The sequence below is a fragment of the Manis pentadactyla genome, chromosome 18, assembly GCF_030020395.1.
Source record: "Manis pentadactyla isolate mManPen7 chromosome 18, mManPen7.hap1, whole genome shotgun sequence".
NCBI classification, from domain to species: Eukaryota; Metazoa; Chordata; class Mammalia; order Pholidota; family Manidae; genus Manis; species Manis pentadactyla.
The window spans coordinates 31555855-31575481 of NC_080036.1; the positions used below are offsets into that span (position 1 = coordinate 31555855).

The following is a 19627-nucleotide window of genomic DNA, read 5'->3' on the forward strand; positions in this document are numbered from 1 at the left end:
TGGCAGGGAGAGGGTGACAGAGGGTAGGGAGGGGATGGCGGGGGGGCAGAGGGCAATGTGGGGAGGGGACAGAGGGCCGGGGGGAGGGCACAGACAGTGGGTGGGAGTGGGAACGGAGGGTGTGGCCCTGGCCTACCTTTGCCGCCCTCAGGGCTCTGCCTCTTGCTTCCTTCCTGCGCCGTCGCCGGCTCCTCCAGGTCCTTGGGGTTTGGGTCTAAGAGCTCCCACTCCTCACTGGTGTAGAACACACTCCTCCGACTGTCGTTATGCCCTCTCCCGGGACGGAACGAAGACATTGAATTTCTATTGCAGAAATGAAACGTTATTTTTAAAAAGCTGTAAAACAAAACGCAATTTCACCTGTACAAGGTTGGCAAAAATTAAATGAGCTGATAATACCAAGTGCTGGTAAGGACGTGGAGACGGGGGTGGGAGTGCAAACTGGCAGCTGTTGCCACAGCATACTTCAGCAACATGCGGTCAGGTCAGGGGGTGCCTAACCTGGACCTGCACAAAGTCCCGGACCGGCACACAGACACACACACGAGCCTCCACTACAGCGCTATTCATATTCCTACACGTTCAAGAATAAATACTGAAGAATTATTCACACCAACACTGCACATCACTTCAACTCATTCACTGAACAAGTATTTCCTGAGTGTCTGTCATGAGTCAGGCACCTGTCCCAGGTACTCAGGACACACCGGTGAATCAGTCCTTGTCTCGTGGAGTATACATTCTGGCTAAAGCCACGTGTCATGTGGGTAAGCATTTTTTAAATGCTGAATGAAATAATAAAAGTGAAGAACAACATATATAAGATGATACTTTAAATCTTCAAGATAACAGTATTAATAGATGTGCACACCAGTGTAGTTAGTAATAGTATAAAAAAATCTAAAATCCACACCCGAATGATAATTACCGAACACAGAACTCTGGTTGCCTCTGTGAAGGGCAAGGAAACAACGAGATCCTGGAGAAGAGAGGACCTGTAATGTTTCAATAGTTTTTTAAAAATGCAGCCGAAATGACAAGATCATACAGTTGGGTGGTGCCTGGCTACAAATCCACACCTGTCTGGTGCTAACCGTATTTCGTTACGACTCTGACAGGTATTTCTGCCTCCAGAGAAGAAGGAGTAATGGGGACAGAGTTTACAGGCACCGGGAACAGCTAAAACCTGAACAAAATGTAGGAAACAGTGACCCTCGGGTTCAGGGTGCCAGCAACACGGGGTGGTGACAGATGCGAGTGAGGACCCAGGGAAGGCAGGCCGCGGAGGGTAGGACAGCGGGGCCTGCGGGGCAAGCACTGGGGAAGGAGCATGGCCTGAGAGGGCTTCCCGGGTTCCCGGCGGGGCGCTCTCAGGCCTGGCGGGCAAAAAGAACCCCAGAGAGTGGACCCAAGGGGATGGAGGAGCAATCCCAGAGGCTCGTGCAGGGCACGGAATCATATCCAGTTCTGCCAGGCAGAGGGGAAAGCCTTGTGCGCCCAGGGTGTCAGGGAGAGCGCTGAGTTAAGTCTGTGGCCCTCATCCCAGACTAGGGGCCCTCAGCCCACCTAAAGAAGCTTGAAAGTGAACTTGAGAAGTATTGAGTTGCTTCTGCACAACAGACTGTTTCAGAACAAAGCTCGAGAATGTTTATTGGGATAAAAAAGAAAATCTAGTGCCCAGAAAGGCAGAACTCACAAAATTGGGCATCCAGTGAGAAACGCTATCGGCAGGCAAAGAGGCAGGAAAACAACTTGTTATGAGGAGGAAAATCATACACAGAAATAGACCCAGAAATGACCAATGGTAACATGAGGAGACAAGGACTTCAACAGTTACTGTTTCTCCATCTTCCAGAAACTAGAGAGAGACTGGTCTTGTTGAACAGAGGTGCACCCGAATCCATCCTGGAGATACAAGTACAAGGTCCGCGGTGAAGAGTCACCGAAGGGATCAACCGCAGAAGGGAAGGTCGGCGAGCCTGAGACCCCAAGAGGAACGGCCCAGAGTGAAGGGGAAGGATGGGCGGCCGGAGGGAGGATCCGTGAGCCGAGGACGCAGTGCCTGTAATAACACCGAAGAGCCTTTCTGAAACGGTGGCACTGGAACGGGTTGTGTGCCCGGAAAATGAACCTCAGCCCCACATCAGGCAGAAAAATAAACTCATGATGTGTAAATGACCTAAATAGAAGAGGTAAAACCATCAAACTTCTAGAAGAAAACATGGGAGAAAATATTTGTGGCATTGATTAGGCAAAGATTTCCCAAACAGAACACAAAAAGCACAATCTATTAAAGATATTTAAAATGATAAAGTGAACTTTGTGAGAATTAAAACGTTTTTCATCTTTTTGGGTGCATCTGGGGGGGTGCATCTTTGAAAAACATTCGCAAAACACCTGACAAAAGGCTTGCAAACCAAAACTATAAAGATTCTCACAGCCTATAAGAGGACAGACAACTTGATTTAAAAAATGGGCAGAAGACACGAACAGACCCGTCACCGAGGAATATGCACGAACATATTCAAGGAATAAGCATGAGAAAAGATACTCAAAATCACTGGCTGCCAGGGAAATGCAGTGAACCGCACCCTCTAGTGCCCACGGCAATGCCATGTAGGGGAGCCTGAGCGCCTGCAGGTCGCACATCCGTGGGCATGAGGTGCCTGCTGCCTTGCACCAGCATGGTTGTGCCGCGTGAGCATGAACACACACATGCTGAGTGAGCCAGCAGTTCCAGCCACAAAAGGAAAGCTCATGTGCACACACAGGAGTTATATGTGGACATTCATGGCATCACGCGTCAGCCACAACCAGGATGCATCCCCGACTTCGTCAACTGGAAGGGGAGAACCTGGTCAGCAGCAACGAAAATGAAGGAAATGTGAAGGCTCAACCATGCAGACAAACCCCAAAAGGCGTTTGCTAAGGGAGCCAGACAAACACAGAGAGCCACACAGTAGGCCTCCAGCCACAAGGGATTCTTAAGAGCCAGAGCGTAGGGACAGAAAGCAGACCCCAGGCTGCCTGGGGCCAGGGCCGGGGGCATCCCCGGCAAAGGGGCCTGAGGAAACTCTGTGGGGAGGGGGTGCTCTGCAGCCAACCCCCCAAAGTGGGTGTCCCCTATGCACACCTGAAGTTCATCAGCCTGTACACAGAGGTACGGATTCACTGTTGGCAAATTACTCCTCAGTAAGGTTACTCAAATAGGCAGACACATGCACCTGCTGTTTCCTGGGACAGATTGAAGGTGTGGGTAGAAGGTGGCTTCATCTCTGGTTCAATCAGACAGATGAACATTCTCATATAAAACAGTCATGGCCATGTTTCTTAAAGCATGATCTTTTTGACTGAATTCAAATAAAGCCTTGTTTGAATTACATTAAAGTGCTTTAAAAATTTAGAAAAGTGCAGAGAAATTCCTTGCTGCACCTAGGTTCCCACTGTGCGCATCACAGAACACATGGCCTTTTGCCAACTGTAACAAGGAGCTGCAGGAGCTGGCAAGGGGACCTGCTTCTCCGTTCACACCTGGCTCGACCTCTTACAGCTGGTTTGCTTGGGGCACGGGGGGTGGGGTGGGGGGTGGCAAACACACAGTGAAAGCACCTCACACCTGCACTTCACCTCCTAGGTCCCTTCGGGTCCCAGACGGGCTCCACATCCCCACAGAGCGCTGCATGGAGCCAGTCAGTTCCCCACGATAACCTAGTGGGCAAGATACATGCATAATGTCCGATTTTACAGAAATCATAGAACTGTGGAAAAAGCTATTTCAAAATAGCTGCCGAGGAAGAAAGTAAACTCTCACGAAGGCGTGCTGTGGTTTGGTGCGTTTCTTTGGCACACAGGGCTCCTCACTCGCTGAGTGCAGCTGGGCTCAGCCGCCCGTGCTCTCCTCTGCCCCGGCCTTCACCCTGTGCGGCTCAGCCCTGGTCCCCAAGGTGACGCAGGAGGGGATGCGAGGAGACGGGATGCAGCCTGGGGGGAGCCGCCATCCACACGGGCACAAAAGCCACGGTAACCTGCAGATGAGGGCTGAGCCCCGCGGGGAGGGGCCACCCACCCTCCTGGGTAATGGAAAGCAAGCAAAGGCCTCTTCAGGCCGAGACGCCGCAGAGCCAGCCCAAGTCAGACATCACGCATGGGAGCCCTGCTTTGTGCACGTGCAATGGGGGGCCACAAGAGTGTGCTCCTGCAGGGTCTGCACGGGGGCTCTGGGCCGGCGTTCCAGGCTGGCCTCAGGCAGCACCGTCCTGCCGACCGCCCCTGCGGCACCGTGCAAGCTGCCTGCTGCGTTCACTGAGCACCAGCTACTCTGACCCAGAGTGGGAAGTCAGAGACCCCAGGCTGCAGCGGGGCCTGAACTTCCTTTAAACAAATACCAGCAACCTATGTAATTAATAATAAATGTCTGCTCCCAGGTTTATGTAGTTCTGATCAATTTCCCCATACAGTTTAAAACATCCAACTGGAACAGGATAAATTTATCCAGCACTCACTTGAACTGTCCATCAGCTGGGTCAGGAGTCGAGCGGCCCCCCGGTGTCCCTGCAGAGCCCCAGCCCCACAAAGTCCCTGCCAGCCGAGCTCCGGCTCCACTGCCACCTTGTCGGGGGGACGTGGGCAGAGGAGAGCAGACTCCCTCCATCCGAGCAGCCATGGCAGGGCAAATAGAGGGGGGACCTGATTGGCAGCAGCCCACCCCCACCCCTGTAAAATGATGCAGCGCCTCCTTTGTACAAATCAGTTCTTTGGGTAAATTCTCTCAGGGGCTAGGCGACATAGTACAAGGATATCAGGATGTTATCTGAAGTGATAAAGCAGAAATAACCCAGAGAGACTTGTAGATACCATTAAATCAAGGATCTTGAGATGGGGATTATCCTGGATTATCTGCATGGGCCCTGAACTTTCATCTCGAGTCCTTATGAGAGGGGGGCAGAGGGAGATTTCACTGCAGAAGAGAAGCAGGCAAGTGGCCAATGAAGCAGAGGCAGAGCGAGACACAGAGCGAGGGCGCCACAGGCCAGGAGCCGCCAGGAGCCGGCAGAGGCCAGGGGCAGATCCTCCCCTGGAGTGGCCAGGAGGAGCCAGCATGGCCGACACCCTGACTTCAGCCCACGGGACAGACTGAGGGTGTCTGTCTGGCCTTCAGCACCAGGAGAAGATGAGTTTGTGTTGTTTTAAGCCACCAAGTTCACGCTTTGTCACAGCAAATGAGCACAAGCTTGTGCACTGCTGGGAGGCAGACGATGGTACAGCCACTTGGAAAAGTCTGGCAGTCCTTCAAAAGATGGCACAGAGATTATCATCGGATCCACGACTCCGCCTCCAGGTATGTACGCAAGCGAAACAAAACCTATTTCACACAAAAAACTTGTACATGACCGTTCACGACAGTGTTACTCAAAACAGCCAAAAGGTGGAAACAGCCCACATGTCTGCCTGCTGGAGAAGGCAGTCCAGTCAGACCCTGGACTAAGTGCCACAACGCAGGCCCCAACACGATGGAGCACAGAACATCATGCTAAGTGAACGACCCCAAAGACCTTGCACTGCAGGATGCCAGCTGTGTGGAGTGCCCAGGACAGGCAGACCCACAGAGACAGAAAGTGACCAGAGGTTGCTGAGCGCTGGGGGCTGGAGGGGGATGAGGGAAGGGCTCACTAATGGGTGCTGAGGCTTATTTCTGGGATGACAAAAATGTTCTAAAATTGTGGTGATGGTTGGGCAACTATGTGCATACACTGAAAACCACTGCATATTTGCAATGGGTGGACTGCATGGCGTGTGAATTATGCCTCAATAAAGTATTTTCTAAAAACAACCAAAAATAAGCCCAGGTCCCCTCTCACCAGCCCAGGCATGGTCAGAGCACCCCTGGGGCAGCCCTGGGGTCCTGCGAAGGGGCCGGCTCCTCGGGCCCAGAAGCCCTGGCACTGCAGCCTGGGGGCCTTCTGACCTGGATCAGGGCTCTTTCCGTCTCCAGAATGTTGATCGTACAACCCACCTCAGACTCCAGCAACTCAATAACCCATGCGTGTGAGTGTCTGGCTCAGTACCTGGCACGTAACAGGTGATCTGCACAGGCTAAGGAAGGTAACTAAGTCTGCCCGAGCTCCTTGTAAATGATGAAGACCTCAATCCTGTAAGGCGGTTTCATCATTTCATACACAGAATGACACGTATTACCAGAAACAACCTATTTCCAGTCCTGATGAGCTGCTCCCCAGACTCACCTGAGCTCAGCGCCCCACTGTTTCAAAGAGAAGTTAATGGGGCCGGGGTGCCCCGGGGCCGGCTGACAGGCAGCTTGTTCTCCCACCAGCTCTCCGGGGACCGTCTCCACCGCTAGGACATTTCTGGCTTTTTCTGCAGATGCGTTTGGATGCAGATGAATCGACTCTGGAAGAAAGGCAGATAAACGTCAGTCACCCCAAGCCTCCCCACAGAACTGGGAGTTCTGCCTCAGTACCGACTTGAGATTCCACACAACTATACTGCACATGTCATGGTACATTTTTAACTGGAATTTGTGGGCACCGTCTGTGTTCTGCGACCACCCTCCTCTACAGCAGTCCCATGTTCCTCAGAAGATAATGAAATGCGTCAAACTGGCACATCCTCCTGGCATTGGCCCAGGGAGGCGAGGGCGCCCCAGCTCCTGTGGATCGTCCAACCTGGCCTGGAGCTGTCATGCAGGCCCCCTCACCTGCTCGCCTGCCCCAGTGAGGACAGTCTCCAGGATAAACCGTTTGGTGAGGGGAGCAGTCAGTGTGTCAGTCTGTACTGACACCGCTCCTCCTCGGAGAAAGGGGGTGCGACAAGGCACGTATCTGTTCACCGTGACCCCGGAAACACGGTTGTGCCCCACAGTCAGCGAACCCGAGGGCGACAGCACTGGCGCTGGGACACGGCCAGACTTCAGAACACAGTGTCTTTAAAATGGAAGCTCTTGACATATTTAAGGTTCAAATGATAAGGATGTGCTTCAAAATAACAGTATGTCAATAGTTAGCAAATAAATAATATTTGCTTCAAATAACATGCTACTGGCTTCAAAGTAACAAGTATCAGCGAGATGAGATGGGCCATGAAGTGATAGTCGAAACTACCCAATAAAGGTAATAAATGGAGGTAACATGGTATTTTCTCTTTGCGTATGTTAAACTTCCCCATACATAATGAAAGCTTACTTTTTTAAAGCTCTGACAAAATCCAACTATAAATACTTTTTCTTCCAAATAATGCATCCTCTCTCAGAACAGGGCAAGTTTGTAAAGAGAATTTAACATTGCTTCACAATAATCAATTCTGTCTAGACTCCCCTTTAATACAGCATCTCTACGTGGGCAGGACTAACAAGCCCTCTTTCTGTGCAAACAAGATCAGAATGGAGCTACTGAACACGGACGGCCGAGATTCTACTGAGATGAGCACAGCCCCATCCCGCAGGTCTCTGAAGGTGCTGAGCGTGGAGGAGCAAGCAGCGCACATCCGGGGCTGCAGGGGTCCCGGGACACCCACGTCCCGGAGGAGAGCGCTTTCCGAGGGCTCACACTTCGCAGGCCATTCACTGAGGCGGCCATGGTCGTCGGTGTGGGAAGGGCACCAAGAATGCAGGGAAAAGAATCCTGGGTGTGACGTGTAGACGTGACAACTGTTTATCTAGCAGGGCACTTTGCTCTGGCCTGGAGGGTCAGCATGTTACAGTAGGTTCTGAGTAGGGAAGGCCAGAGGGTGGGCTGGGAGACAGGAATGCTGGGCTTGGAAACAGATCCGGAGGTGACATCAACAAAGCAGATGTTACAAACCACCACAGATTCTGGCTCCTGGTGCAAATCACCACCCCCATCCCCCGTCCCCCATCCCAATACTGGGTGTGAGGGTGCCACACACAAGGACTCCAGGAGACAGACGTGGACACCCAGTGGGAGTCTGCCTGAAGCCTGGAGCCCGGGACACTGTGGGGACAACCAGACGGGCAGACGGTGCCCCCCTCAGCTTCGGCCACACAGCTCCTCTGTTCACTCTGTTATATATTGGAGTCTCTTTGAGATTTCATGCAGAAAAAAGATTCCAGTAAACAAAAACACAAGTTCAAACACCACAGATCACGTCCCATCTCCTCGTTTGCCAGGACACGGAGCCCAGAGTGGGGGCTGGCATGCAGACCCCACCCCCCAGCAGACGGTCACCACATGGTGGGCACAGAGCCTGTGTCCCTGGGAGGTGCGGCCTCGACATCTGGGTGTGTCGGTGGGCATCAGGGTGCACCCTTTATTTTGGAGAAGGGTGGAGCTGACACGCAGGCCTCCCCAAGCTTGGCCTTTCTCTGCCCCGGCAGGCAGCGCATCACGTTCTAGGCTGGGAACCGAGGCCGCCGTTCCTGTGGGGCTCGCAGGTGGGCTAGCAGGTGAGGCACGGCCCCCTGCGGGAGCAGCTGCTTCCCCAAGGAGCCAGTCCCTGGGGCATCCCCAGGCCCACCCTGGAAATGCCTCCTGAGAAATGAGGCTGTGGGGGTGGGTGGAGGAATGGGAGATGTCGGCAAAACCATTTCTAGAAGCAATTATTTGATGTGAAAGGAAACCATTTTCCAGTTTTTGCCATTACTGTCATTTTGTCTGGTTTTTGGCTTTTAAAGACCACGTGATATTTGATTAATTAAAAGCAGAGCGGCTGTCTCCTCAATACCCGTCCTAACATTAGCATTCAGGGTGCGGCCTCCCGAGGACACAAACTAGGACACGGCTGTTTCCTTAAGGTCTTTGTGGGGCTGGACTGGGCTTAGGCACATGTGCCGCATCTGGCAGCTGCAGGAGTTTCTGCCTCACGGATTTTCAAAGGCCTCAGTGACACTCTGGGCGGGCTGTGCACCACAAGGTCCACACTTCCTGGGTTCCCACCCCAGGGTGGACGGGCAGTCTCAGCCTCCTGGGCCCTCCCGCTGAGGCGGGCCCGCAGGGGGCTGCTGGCCGGGGAGGCACCCTCCTCTCCTGCCCCCAGCCCGCTGCTGGTAGGGCCCACGCAGAGCTGGGGGCTGCAGGCGAGTCCCACGGAACCAGGCCGGAGGAGAGGCCCCAGGAGGGAAGAGCCCAAGGGCCTGGGGAAGGATGGGCCGACCTGAAAAGGCCACTTTTCTCTCTATCCAAGCGAGTCTCAGTCTCATGAGGAGGGAGTGTCAGGGGCAGCAGGGACACCTCCCAGGGAAGGGCATGGTGTCCGGCCACGCACACGAAGGCAGGTGAGGCCACCGGGCCCCGGCCCCCGGCAGGGCCAGGCCGCGTCTCGTCCCTCTGCTCTCCCAGCCCCGCCAAGGACACAGTTCTGGTGGGAACTGGATGCCAGTCTGCCCTGTAGCAGCTCACACCCGCACCCTGCATAGCGGCTGCCTCCAGCACGGTGCGATGGCCGAGCACGAGCACGGAGGGAGGGACCTGATCACCACAGGCAGGGCCGACAGAGGCAGCAGGGCCTGCCTCAGTGACCCTCCTGACGTCCCTCTCCTCCCACCTCGCCTCTGAGACCCCCAGGGTGGGGGTGGGGCATATGACCCCACGGCCACCCCTACCCTGCTCACCATCCTGCTCTCCCCAGCCTCAACCACCATCCCAGCACCAAAGCCCCAGGCCTTCCCCAGGAGGCTCCAGATGGCTGGGATCTTTCCCACTTCCTTGCCCTCCCCACCGACAGGCATCCTTCCACAGCCTGACGGGGAATCACAGACCCAGCAGGCTGAGGAACCTCAGAGGGCATCCTGTTCACAGATGGCGCAGGGCCGGGAAGGTCTCCCCCATCAGGCGCCTGCAGGTAATGACCGCGGCTTATGTTTAAAACGACACAAGGCCCTGGGTCTCCTGCAAACAGGATTACAGAGAGCACGGCTCTTCACCCCCTCGGGATCCTGACATTAACGATTACGGGATCGCTACGTCTGTGGCTTCTATCTGCCGGTCGCAGTGCAGGGAGCTCCGTACACATGGCCGGTACAGGCAGCAGCCAGTTCCTCTCCCCGCCCCCACTCCCCGCTCAGCACAGCATAGACTTACTGCAGGATGCGGCCGCTCAGAGGAGGAAATCTGTGGTCATCCCTCAAACCGTCCTCGCTGCCATTTTCTGCAGGAAATACCCGCGTCTGGCAACAGGCACTCGGGCACTCCGGCTTCCTGTGACCCAGTGCTCTGCGCTCCTGAGCCCTCACAAGTCACGGAGAGAGTTCTGTGGCCCTCGCTTGTTTGTGTATTAGTTCATGTGGGAAGTGAGGCAGACGGAACGTGGTGGACATTCATCAGTGATGCCCTTAGCTGTGGACACCTCCTTTGGGTGTGACCACCTCACGGCCAACAGCTAGGCATGTCTCCAGACCCCTGACCTTACTTTACAAATTCTTTTCTGTGGAAACTGGGTCTTTATCTATCCCAACACAGACGACGTGCACAGTGGTGTCTGAGGCGCATGGACTTTCAGAGGCCAGGACACCAAAGGTAGGTAAGAGGGCAGATACACCCTCCCACAGCCGGGCACACTGGCACAAAGCTGCAGATCCCCGTCCCTCACTCTGGGGACATGGACAGAAAACAATCGGTGTTGCATTCACGCGACAGCACCAGCCGCCTAGCTGTGCTCATTCCAGCTCTTCCTTGCTTAGAGCCTGGTTCCGGTGCAGCCCACCAGCTAAAACGGCTGCCCCCCCAGAGCCCCTCCCAGCGAGGGCGGCTGTGGGACAGTTCTGACCAGTGAGGCATGGCCAAGGCTTCCTGGGACCCCTGGTGCCGCCCCAGGACACGCGAGCAGGAAAGCTGACAAGGGGACAGGGTGGCCCCTCGGCGGACTGGGTGGGTAGCTTTGCCAGCCATGAACTGCCCACCGTGGGATGAATAAAATCTGTGAGGCCCTGCTGGCCAGGCTTCCCGCTAACTGCGGTGGACACCAATCCTAACGATTCAGAATCGTGTTGCATGCACGTATGTCTACACTCAACAATGCAGTGTGCCAGCTGATCCTCCTGACACAGCACGAGGGGGCGGACAGGGCCCACACAGTCCCAGTAGCCCATAGCCTGGGTCCTGGGGGTGCCCCTGCCCCCACCCCAGGGCTTCCAGCTCCTGCGCCACAGCCTCCCAGCGCTGCCCAATTCTTCCCATCTTCCCAGCCATCAAGGCTACTGCGGTTTCACCACCTCTGAGCAGGGGTCCCCGGCTTCCTGTCCTGCCACTGAATCCATTCTCTACCGCATGGCTCCCCAGGCCCTGCCTGCCCGGCGCAGCCCTCCCGGCCTAGGCCCTCAGCACCATGCTTCCTCCTGTGAGCCGGGGCCTCGGTCTGCAGGCCCGCCAGGCCTCTGCCTCTGTTTCCCCAGGCCAGCTCTTCCCCGACCTTTGGGGCTCAGCACAGCGGTCTCCAACCCCGGGAGGCCTTCTCAGGAACCACCCACACCCTGTACCCCAACACCGCACGCCCAGAGCTCCCATGTCCGCCAGCAGCCGCACGGGCACCCTTCGGGCGTTGGAGGCACTGCACTCCAGCTCTCTCGCCTGCTCACCCATCAGGTCTCAGTTCGGATGCCGCTCCCTCATGAGGCCCCAGCCACCCCAAAGCTGAGCCCTCCCACCCCTGGGTGTCCTGCGCACCTGCTTGGCCAGCCAGAAGCTCCATGGGGGGGCCTAGCCCATCGCTGTGCCTGCTCTGCCAAATGCCAACACCAGATGCCACAGACTCTAAATCTCTATACGTAGGGTCCCAAAACTGAATGAAAGGTGGGCATCAGATGGGACCTCTGGCTCCCCAGCCACACCATTCTGGCTCAGGAGGGGAGAGGTGAGTGTTATGGGGAGACCTCAGGGCTGGAGGCTGCACTCTGCCCTCCCTTCAGTTTAACACCTGGGGGCTCTGTGTCCCCAGAATACAGGAACTGAGAGGAACCAAGGTCTCTGTGCTGAGGTGTGAGCTACCCGCGGGGGGTCTGTTGGTCCCCTGCAGGGTCTCTGAGGGTCTGGGGGCTTCAGTACTGCCTGTCAGACACTGAGTTTCATCTTCTGATCAAAGCACTGTAACAGTGGCTTAAACCACCTCAGCCAAGGCTGAGCAGAATGTGAACTAGATATGGAGTAACTGAGGACCAGGCCTTTGCCCAGCCTCCTGGGCTGCTGAGGGCCTCCTAAGCTCTGTAGGCACATGGGAATCCCCAGGACAGAGGGTTACGCTGCTAAAAATACTGTGACCAGTGAAGGAAGGTCAGCAGGAAAACGGGATTTGGAGGAAAAAACAAGGTCCAGGAAGGCATCTGTTTCTGAAACAAGGCAGTGGTGCATGAACCAACGGCAGCCCTAGTTGGGGGACCTGGGCCTGTGAGCAGAGTGCCCGCGCCTGGTGCCCTGACGTGCCTCCCATCCCATGTGCCAGCCAGCCCCTGCTGCCTTTGGTGTGGGCACCTGCCTTTGATCCTTAGGAATGGGTGCTGACGGCGTGGCCTGTCCATGCCTTACTTCAGGGATGAGGTGCCTGCATTCTTATGGGTTTGCTCTTCCATAGAGGGAGGGGCCCCCAAACTGCCCCACCCCGTCTTTGCAGGGGGCAGGATGGTTGGCAAACAACTGTTCTTTTTAACAGTACTCAATTCAACCAACCAGTCATGCGCAGATCATGGGGTTTTAATTTTGATACCCAAGTATAAAATCACATCATCTCTATACTGCAATTGGCAGGGGTACTGTGAATTGTGGAAATGCCACAAACCATCAGCATTGGACGGCTGGTCTTCCTAAGAAACTTTACTGCATCGCCAATGGCATGCCTGGGAATGCCTCCCCAGGTACCTGCACCTGGGAACCCAGCCATGCCCAGGCAGAGCGTGTGGATGGGAGCACCACCCCCACAACGTCCCACAGGCTGGCCTCGGCCGCACCCTCAGCCGGGTCCTTGCCACCGACCTTACCCAACTCCTGAGATCATTATTAAGCTCAAACCTGACCATATGTAGCAAGGATGGAACGCTGCCCACTCACAAGGCAGCACACCAGCTTTCACTCTGCATTTCCCTGCTAAGCGGCCTTGCTGCACCAAATGGCTACATGCAAAGAACCTTCACCTCCCACTTACCTATGTTGCCTTTGGCTACCAGACCCTTAGAAAAGTCCCCAGGCACTGGGGAGGTCCTGCTGTCCCACTTCACCATGTCAAGGCTATTGCAATATTCCCATCTCTTCTGCTGAAGCTCCTGCAACCAGTAGGTCATGAGCTGATGATTAGGAGCCTAGACAGGGGACAAAAATAAGATGAAGAGCTTAAATATTATGTTTTGTGAGGAGAGACTGCACCCCTTGCTAAGAACAGATGAAAGAGATGTCAATTTCAAGACTTTGACCAGTTTTGCTCACAAGTTGGTCAAACAAACAGTTAACATCAAGAATTTAACCCTATCAAGAAAACTTTTTCAACTCTGTAACGTAAAATTACAGAATGAGTATGACATTTTCCTCAAAGGTCTTAGGAAGGCTCGATACTTTGCTGCCCTTTCACTCTGTGCACCTATAAACCCATGTCAAGAAGTCAAATCGCACACATGACATCCTTGCCAAGTCACATCAAATAATGGTACTGAAGCTGTGAGCACCTGGGAGGGTACAGAGGAAACTGCAGACGGAAGCCAGGGGCGCACACACTGTGTAAAGGGCAACACCAAGTCCCAGAGCAACTGGGTCCCAATGCAGGTCCCATACACGTTGCCAGGTAAACGGTGCACCCTCTTAGAAACGGCCTAATGGCCCCACACAGCTACGTGCCTTCCCAGGACCTGGCAGTCCTGCTTCCAGGTCAGGAGGCACAAAGCATCATTCACACAAAACCCATGTGTGAGCTCAGAGGCTTTATTCAAAATGACCGAAACTGAAAAACTGACGTCCTTCTGCCGAGCAGGTAATCTGTGGCACACCCACACATGGCACTGCTGGCAGCAGGGAGCCAACCACAGCTCCCCAGAGCGGATGCTCATGCACACTGCAGGAAAGGGCAGGGCCACCTGTGATGCCAGCGATGGGCGTCAGGAAGGCGAAACTGGGAGGACGGGAAACACCTGCGGTCGCGGGGCTTGGGATGAGGGGGGCAGGTGGTGACAAAGGGACAGTGCAGGGGCCTCTGGGGGATGGAGCTGTTCTGCATCATGACTGCATCTGTCCAAATGCACAGAAATATTTATTACAGAGTGAATTTCAATATATGTACATTAAACAACAATAAAACAGCCAAGAAGCAGAGGGGGCCCAACAAGGAACAACCAGGGGTCACTGTCCCGGGCTGCCTCGCCCGGGGGCCCCCAGAGGCATGCTGTGGCACGGCTGTGGGAACCTCACCAGCACGGGCATCCAGGAAGGGCAGCAAACAGGACACAGGGGTCCCCATGGTCCCAGGCAATCTGGAAACTGCTGTGCAGGCCCGACAGCAGGTGCCAGGCCTAGAGACCAAACAGAGGACGGCCTTGGCGCTCTGGCTGTGCCCGGCAGCCCTTGCAGGGGCGCTGTGCACAGCACCGGGCAGGAGAGTCCATCCCCCTGAGGACCTCGGGGTTTTCTGCAGAACATCCTTAAGTCTCAGCCAGACCATCGTCTCACCTGCCCAGCCGGCCAGCATCTACAAACACTTGTCTGCCGGGTGTCAGGATCGGGCTTGGCGGGTAAGACAGACAGGAAAAACAAGCCAGTGGTTTCAGGAAGGTGTCAAGTGCAAGGGCAGAGGGCAGAGCTGGGGTGGGGCTGCCATGGCTGGAGCCCTGATGGGAGACACATACCTGGGTGGGGCAGGGTCAAGTGTTTAGGGAACCTGCCCCTGCAGACTCAAAAGGGTCAAAGTATTGGTTTAATGTCTATCTTCTCCAATAAAAAACTCCAAGGTGTCTTCATTTTTCTAGCATCTGGCTCCGTTCCAGACACATAGTAGGTCTGTATTTGTTGAATAAATAAGAAATGAAAGAACAAATAATCAGGAGGGGACACAGGAGCCTGGTCTTAAAGGGGAAGCGGGCAGTGGCCACAGGACCAGGCAGAGAGGCTTCAGCAGAGAGCAGCATGCACCGCCCAGAGGCAAGAGAGCATGGGGGAGGCGGGGCCAACACAGGCCCCAGGCCTGTGTCTTCCAGACGTTCAGCTGGGTGATGATGGCATGATCAGGCATGGGCTTCAGGGAAGGGAGGAGACTGGCCCAGGTGCAGAAGCCCCGAGCCAACTGGAGGGACCCCAGAGCACAGCCTGGAATCTGCAGGGCAGGGTGGCTGCAGGTGGACGGCAGAGCCCCAGCCCTGGGGCGGGGCAAAGGGAACACAGCGCGCCTGGAGGATGGGAGAGGACAGCGGCCAGGGAAGCAAGGGGCTGGAAGCCACAACCACAGCCAAAATCAGAGCCCACAACCCCCCAGCCCCGCTCCTCCCACAGAGTCCACACTGAGCTCCTAGTCTCGCCCCGCAGCTTGGAAAATCGTGGGTGTGTGTGTGCGTATTCTGTGCGCGTGTGTGTTCTGTGCGCATGTGCACGCGCCGGCCCGTCTCTCCTCCCACCGCTCCCCTGCTGGCCGGGTCCCCATCCCAACCCAGGGGAGGACCACCAGCTGCCACATGCCTTCCTCCAGACGGCAGGTGCCCGGCTCCGTCTGTGCCGCTCAGGAAGCCAGGCTCGCACAGGACCAGAGAAGCACGAACCTCTCCAGCTGCCACCCCCAACACAGGCACCATGAAAAATCTGTTACAAGACTCTTTTCCCTTTAAATCTGGGCATTAAATCTAACCGGGGAACAATTAGTAACCTCTTAATCATCTCTCACTGAATTCCTGGGGCAAAAAAAATTTTTTAATCACATGCTTTTAACATTTGACATATTATTCATGTCAGAGAAATCTGGTCGGAAGGGCAGGAAAAACTACCTCGAGACAGTGATTAACTTCCCTTTCTTTTCGAAAATCTCAAAAGTCTCTCAGAGCAGCTGGACTCCAGCCCCGAGCAGCTGGTGAGAGGTTCTGGCGGCCTGTGCCGAGCCAGAGAGGCAGAAAGGCCCTTCCCTGGGGACAGAAACATGCAGGTTTAAGGCCGGCAGTGTTGGCACAGCACAGCCATCGGGCACCCGAGATTTGGCCTCGTTCGGTCATAGAGGTAGAGCCACAAACTAGTCTCCTGTCCCCCGACACGTGAAGTTAGCCCAGATCTGCCGTCCAGCACAACTGCCACCACGAAGCGCAGGAAAGGCAGCCAGTGCCATGGGATGAAATATTCTAGGTTCACTGGATTAAACAAAACATTGATTGAAGTTAATTTTACCTGTTGAATGTGGGTACTGGGAAACTGGAGGCATGTACTTTGGCTCACATTATATCTGTACTGAACAGTGCAGGACGGCAGATATATTCCATTTTGAGAACCATAGTTGGCAGGAAGCCCAGCAAGTGGTGAACGGGCTTAGGGATACAAACATAAGACAAGGACAAGGGTTCTTGGGGGTGTGGGGAAGCCAGCCCCAAAGGGCTTCACGACTCAAGACGACCTCTTCTTTAACCAGGCCTCATGTCCCCATCTGTCCCAACATGGAGATGCCAACATGAAGGGGCCCAACAGGATGGGTGGCTGGCCTGGCTGCACCATGCTAAGGCCTCTCCTGCCCCTCCCAAAGTGGGCAAGTGGGACCCTCTGCTTGCTGGCTTCAGCTCGATCGTCTATCACCAGGAGTTCTCCCCAGGAAGCGATAGCCCCTGCCAGTCAGCACTGAAATTTATCACTACCGCACCGTATTGGCCCAGCTCCCAGCAGCTGGAGGGCCAGGGAGCGTGGCTGGGGGAGAACCAGCATCTGCCCCACCCACCCAATGACAATGTAGCCTCTAACCTCAGTTCTAGAGAGCCAGATGGACACTCCAATCGGGCTAGAAGGGGCAGAGACAAGGGCATGCTCCCCAGCTCGGCAGGGAGCAAGGGCTTGTGCCAGGAAGGCATCCGGCAAGGGACCAGTGTCAGCATCTGCTGAGGTTCGGGGGAACCAGAGCCTGAGGCTCCCCATCCCAACCAGGGGAGGACCACCAGCTGCCACATGCCTTCCTCCAGACAGCACTGAGGCTCCCACGGCACGGGCCTCTCCAACTCCTACACACCCTTCAAAGCCCAATGCAAACGCCACCTCCAGGGAAGGCTGCCCTGACGTGAGTTGGCACGTTCTCTCTGTGCTCACACCACACAGCCCAGGGGGAGCCTTCCGTGGGGGTGGGGGCACTTGCATGTTCCTCACTAGTCTAAGTTCACTGGAGGCAGAGGTTAGACCTGCAGCTTTGTTTGGTCCAAGTATCTTGAATACAGTTAAACACTCACACGTCTGACTCATTCCTTCCTGTGCTCAGCGACTGCTGAGCGGCTACTGCCTCAAACTGCTAAAAAGACGGTCCAAATATGGCACCGCCCACCCTGAGGTGGCAATCCTGGGAGCCATCCCGTTGTCCCCTGCCCAGCGCATGGGTGACCCGGGGGTCAGGGGCACCAGGACTGGTATGGCAGACACCTGCTGCACTCAGCTGCCATGGAGGTGAATGCCAGTTCAGAGGATGGAACTGGGCCATCCACATCCACTCGGGGTGGAACCCACTCCTTGAGAGCTGCTGGCAAGACCCACGTGGTGCCCCAGCCGCTCCACGAGCCTCCGTCCCCAGCCCTCCAGAAGCCCGCTCTTGGAGAGGGAGGCCCCAGCCACCTGTCTGTCCCTTCAGGGACCTCCCTCCTCCCAAGCCCAGCTCTCTCCGAGGTGCCCAGAAAAGTCCCAAATAAGGTCATTTGATGACCCTCCTTTCTGCATTACGGGCCCACTCCTGGTGAGCGGGTGCAGTCCTGGGGGCCAGGAGCCGAAGCAGCAGTCCTGCAGCCCTTGCAGGGCGCCAGGCCTGGTCCCCCAACTCCATTCCCTCCTCACGGCCAAGCCAGCTCTTGTCCTCTGGTCTCCAGCCCCTTGGGGAAGAATCTCCACCCATCAGAGCCGAGCACATTTTAGAAGCTACACTAATTAATGATCCTCAACTCCCCGCCACAACGCCTTTCCTGGGAATCTGTCTCAGAGGCCCAAAAGGAGGAAAAGACAAAAAACCATGGACACAGATGCTGTTCATTCACTTGGCAAATGTTTACTGGGAGCCTGACGTAGGCCAAGTGCAGCAGCCAAGCCCGGCACAGGACTGCTTGAGGCCGGCCGGCTCTTCCTCGGGGCCTCTCCTGGCAAGCAAACGGCTCCCTTGACAGGAGCAACAAACGGGACATGTTCACAGTCACAAGCAGAACCAGGAAGGCCGAGGCATGCACTTAAGAGATCCAAATCATTACAGAAACTTTGTAAAATCCAGGCAAAATTCTAAAAGTTCTTCAAAGCAGGGCAGAGATTACTACATTAGCCTGAAGTTTAAGCTTTGAGAATTCTGAAAAAATAAATAAGGCCTGGGCTCTGCCCCACCCAACAGGTAAGCATGTTACACAGCCACACAATTAAATCAGTGCTGTCCTGCCAGAGAACCAGGTCGCAGAGCTACACAGATGTCAAGTGGAGCACTTGAAGTAAACTCAGTGGGAAAAGGATTATTAAACAGTGGCATTAGGACAACTGGCTAAAAATGTGGCAAGAAATAGAATTATTATGAATTATGATCTAGGTGTGAAGCTTAGATCATAACAGAAAAGAAAATGAATCCAAGTTTGATTCAAGATTTGAATGTAAAATAAAAACTATGTAAATTACTACAAGAAAATACCTATATAATTAAAACTGAAGTTTCTGTCTCAGGATCTTGGAACAACAGTTGAGATTTGAGCCAAATTTTAAAGGGATGCAAGGGATGGCCTGGCTTTAAATCCAGCCGTTTGGATCAGCAGCGGCTCGGAGAGCAGCTTTCGGCGGGTGTCCTGGTCGGCCAACTTTGAACCTCTGCTCGCGGCCCGATGAATGCCAAGCGCACCATGACACTGCGGACGAGGAAGGCCAGCTGCTTCCCCAGTGGAAGCCAGACAAGCAGACGCCCCACCTGTGCGCCACCGGGCTGCTTCCCGAAGGGCAGCTGCAGGGAGGCATGGGGTCAACAGGGCTGTCTCCCTGGCAACGCAGAAGCCCGCTGCTGCAGCATCTCTCTCCTCAAGGCACAAAAGCCCTTTTTAGCCCCCAAATAAAGGCAGGAGAGCAAAGGTCAGTGTGTCCCGAAACACCATAAACAAAATTAAAAGACAACACCATGAAAGAAAGATGCCAGGGTGCCCCCAGGCGCAAAGCGTGGTGACCTGCCACCTCACCCTGCCCGCTCGGGAAGCCCGTCGACCTGCGGAGCTCCTGCTCAGCTTTATTTTTAAAAAACAACATATTTTACACTATTATTCCAAATAGTAATAGCAACCCACGATGGCTGTGTGAAATTCGGAAAACACAGTCAAACGGAGAAGAAAATAAAGGGAGCATGATGTCACCAGAAAACACCTCCACCGACACTGTGGCATTTGGCCCTTCAAACATTTTTCTATACACAAATACATACACCCATTTTTCTTAGAGAACTGGAATAAAATTATACTCTTGCATAATGTACCTTTGCATATTATAATGTTAGACACCATTAAGTAAACAACCGTGAGACG

The 19627-nt window shown here is 54.7% G+C and overlaps 1 protein-coding gene across 3 annotated transcripts in view; it reads right to left on the minus strand.

The window, feature by feature from the left end:
• TBC1D2B (TBC1 domain family member 2B) overlaps positions 1-19627 on the minus strand; it is a 55117-nt gene that overhangs the window by 24139 nt on the left and 11351 nt on the right. For all 3 annotated transcript variants that reach the window (XM_036916055.2, XM_036916050.2, XM_036916049.2), the window contains exons 2-4: positions 13102-13255; positions 6243-6408; positions 137-303 (exon numbers count right to left, since the gene is read on the minus strand). In XM_036916055.2, the coding sequence (XP_036771950.2) occupies positions 137-303; positions 6243-6408; positions 13102-13255 (487 nt within the window). The remainder of the gene's footprint in view (positions 1-136; positions 304-6242; positions 6409-13101; positions 13256-19627) is intronic.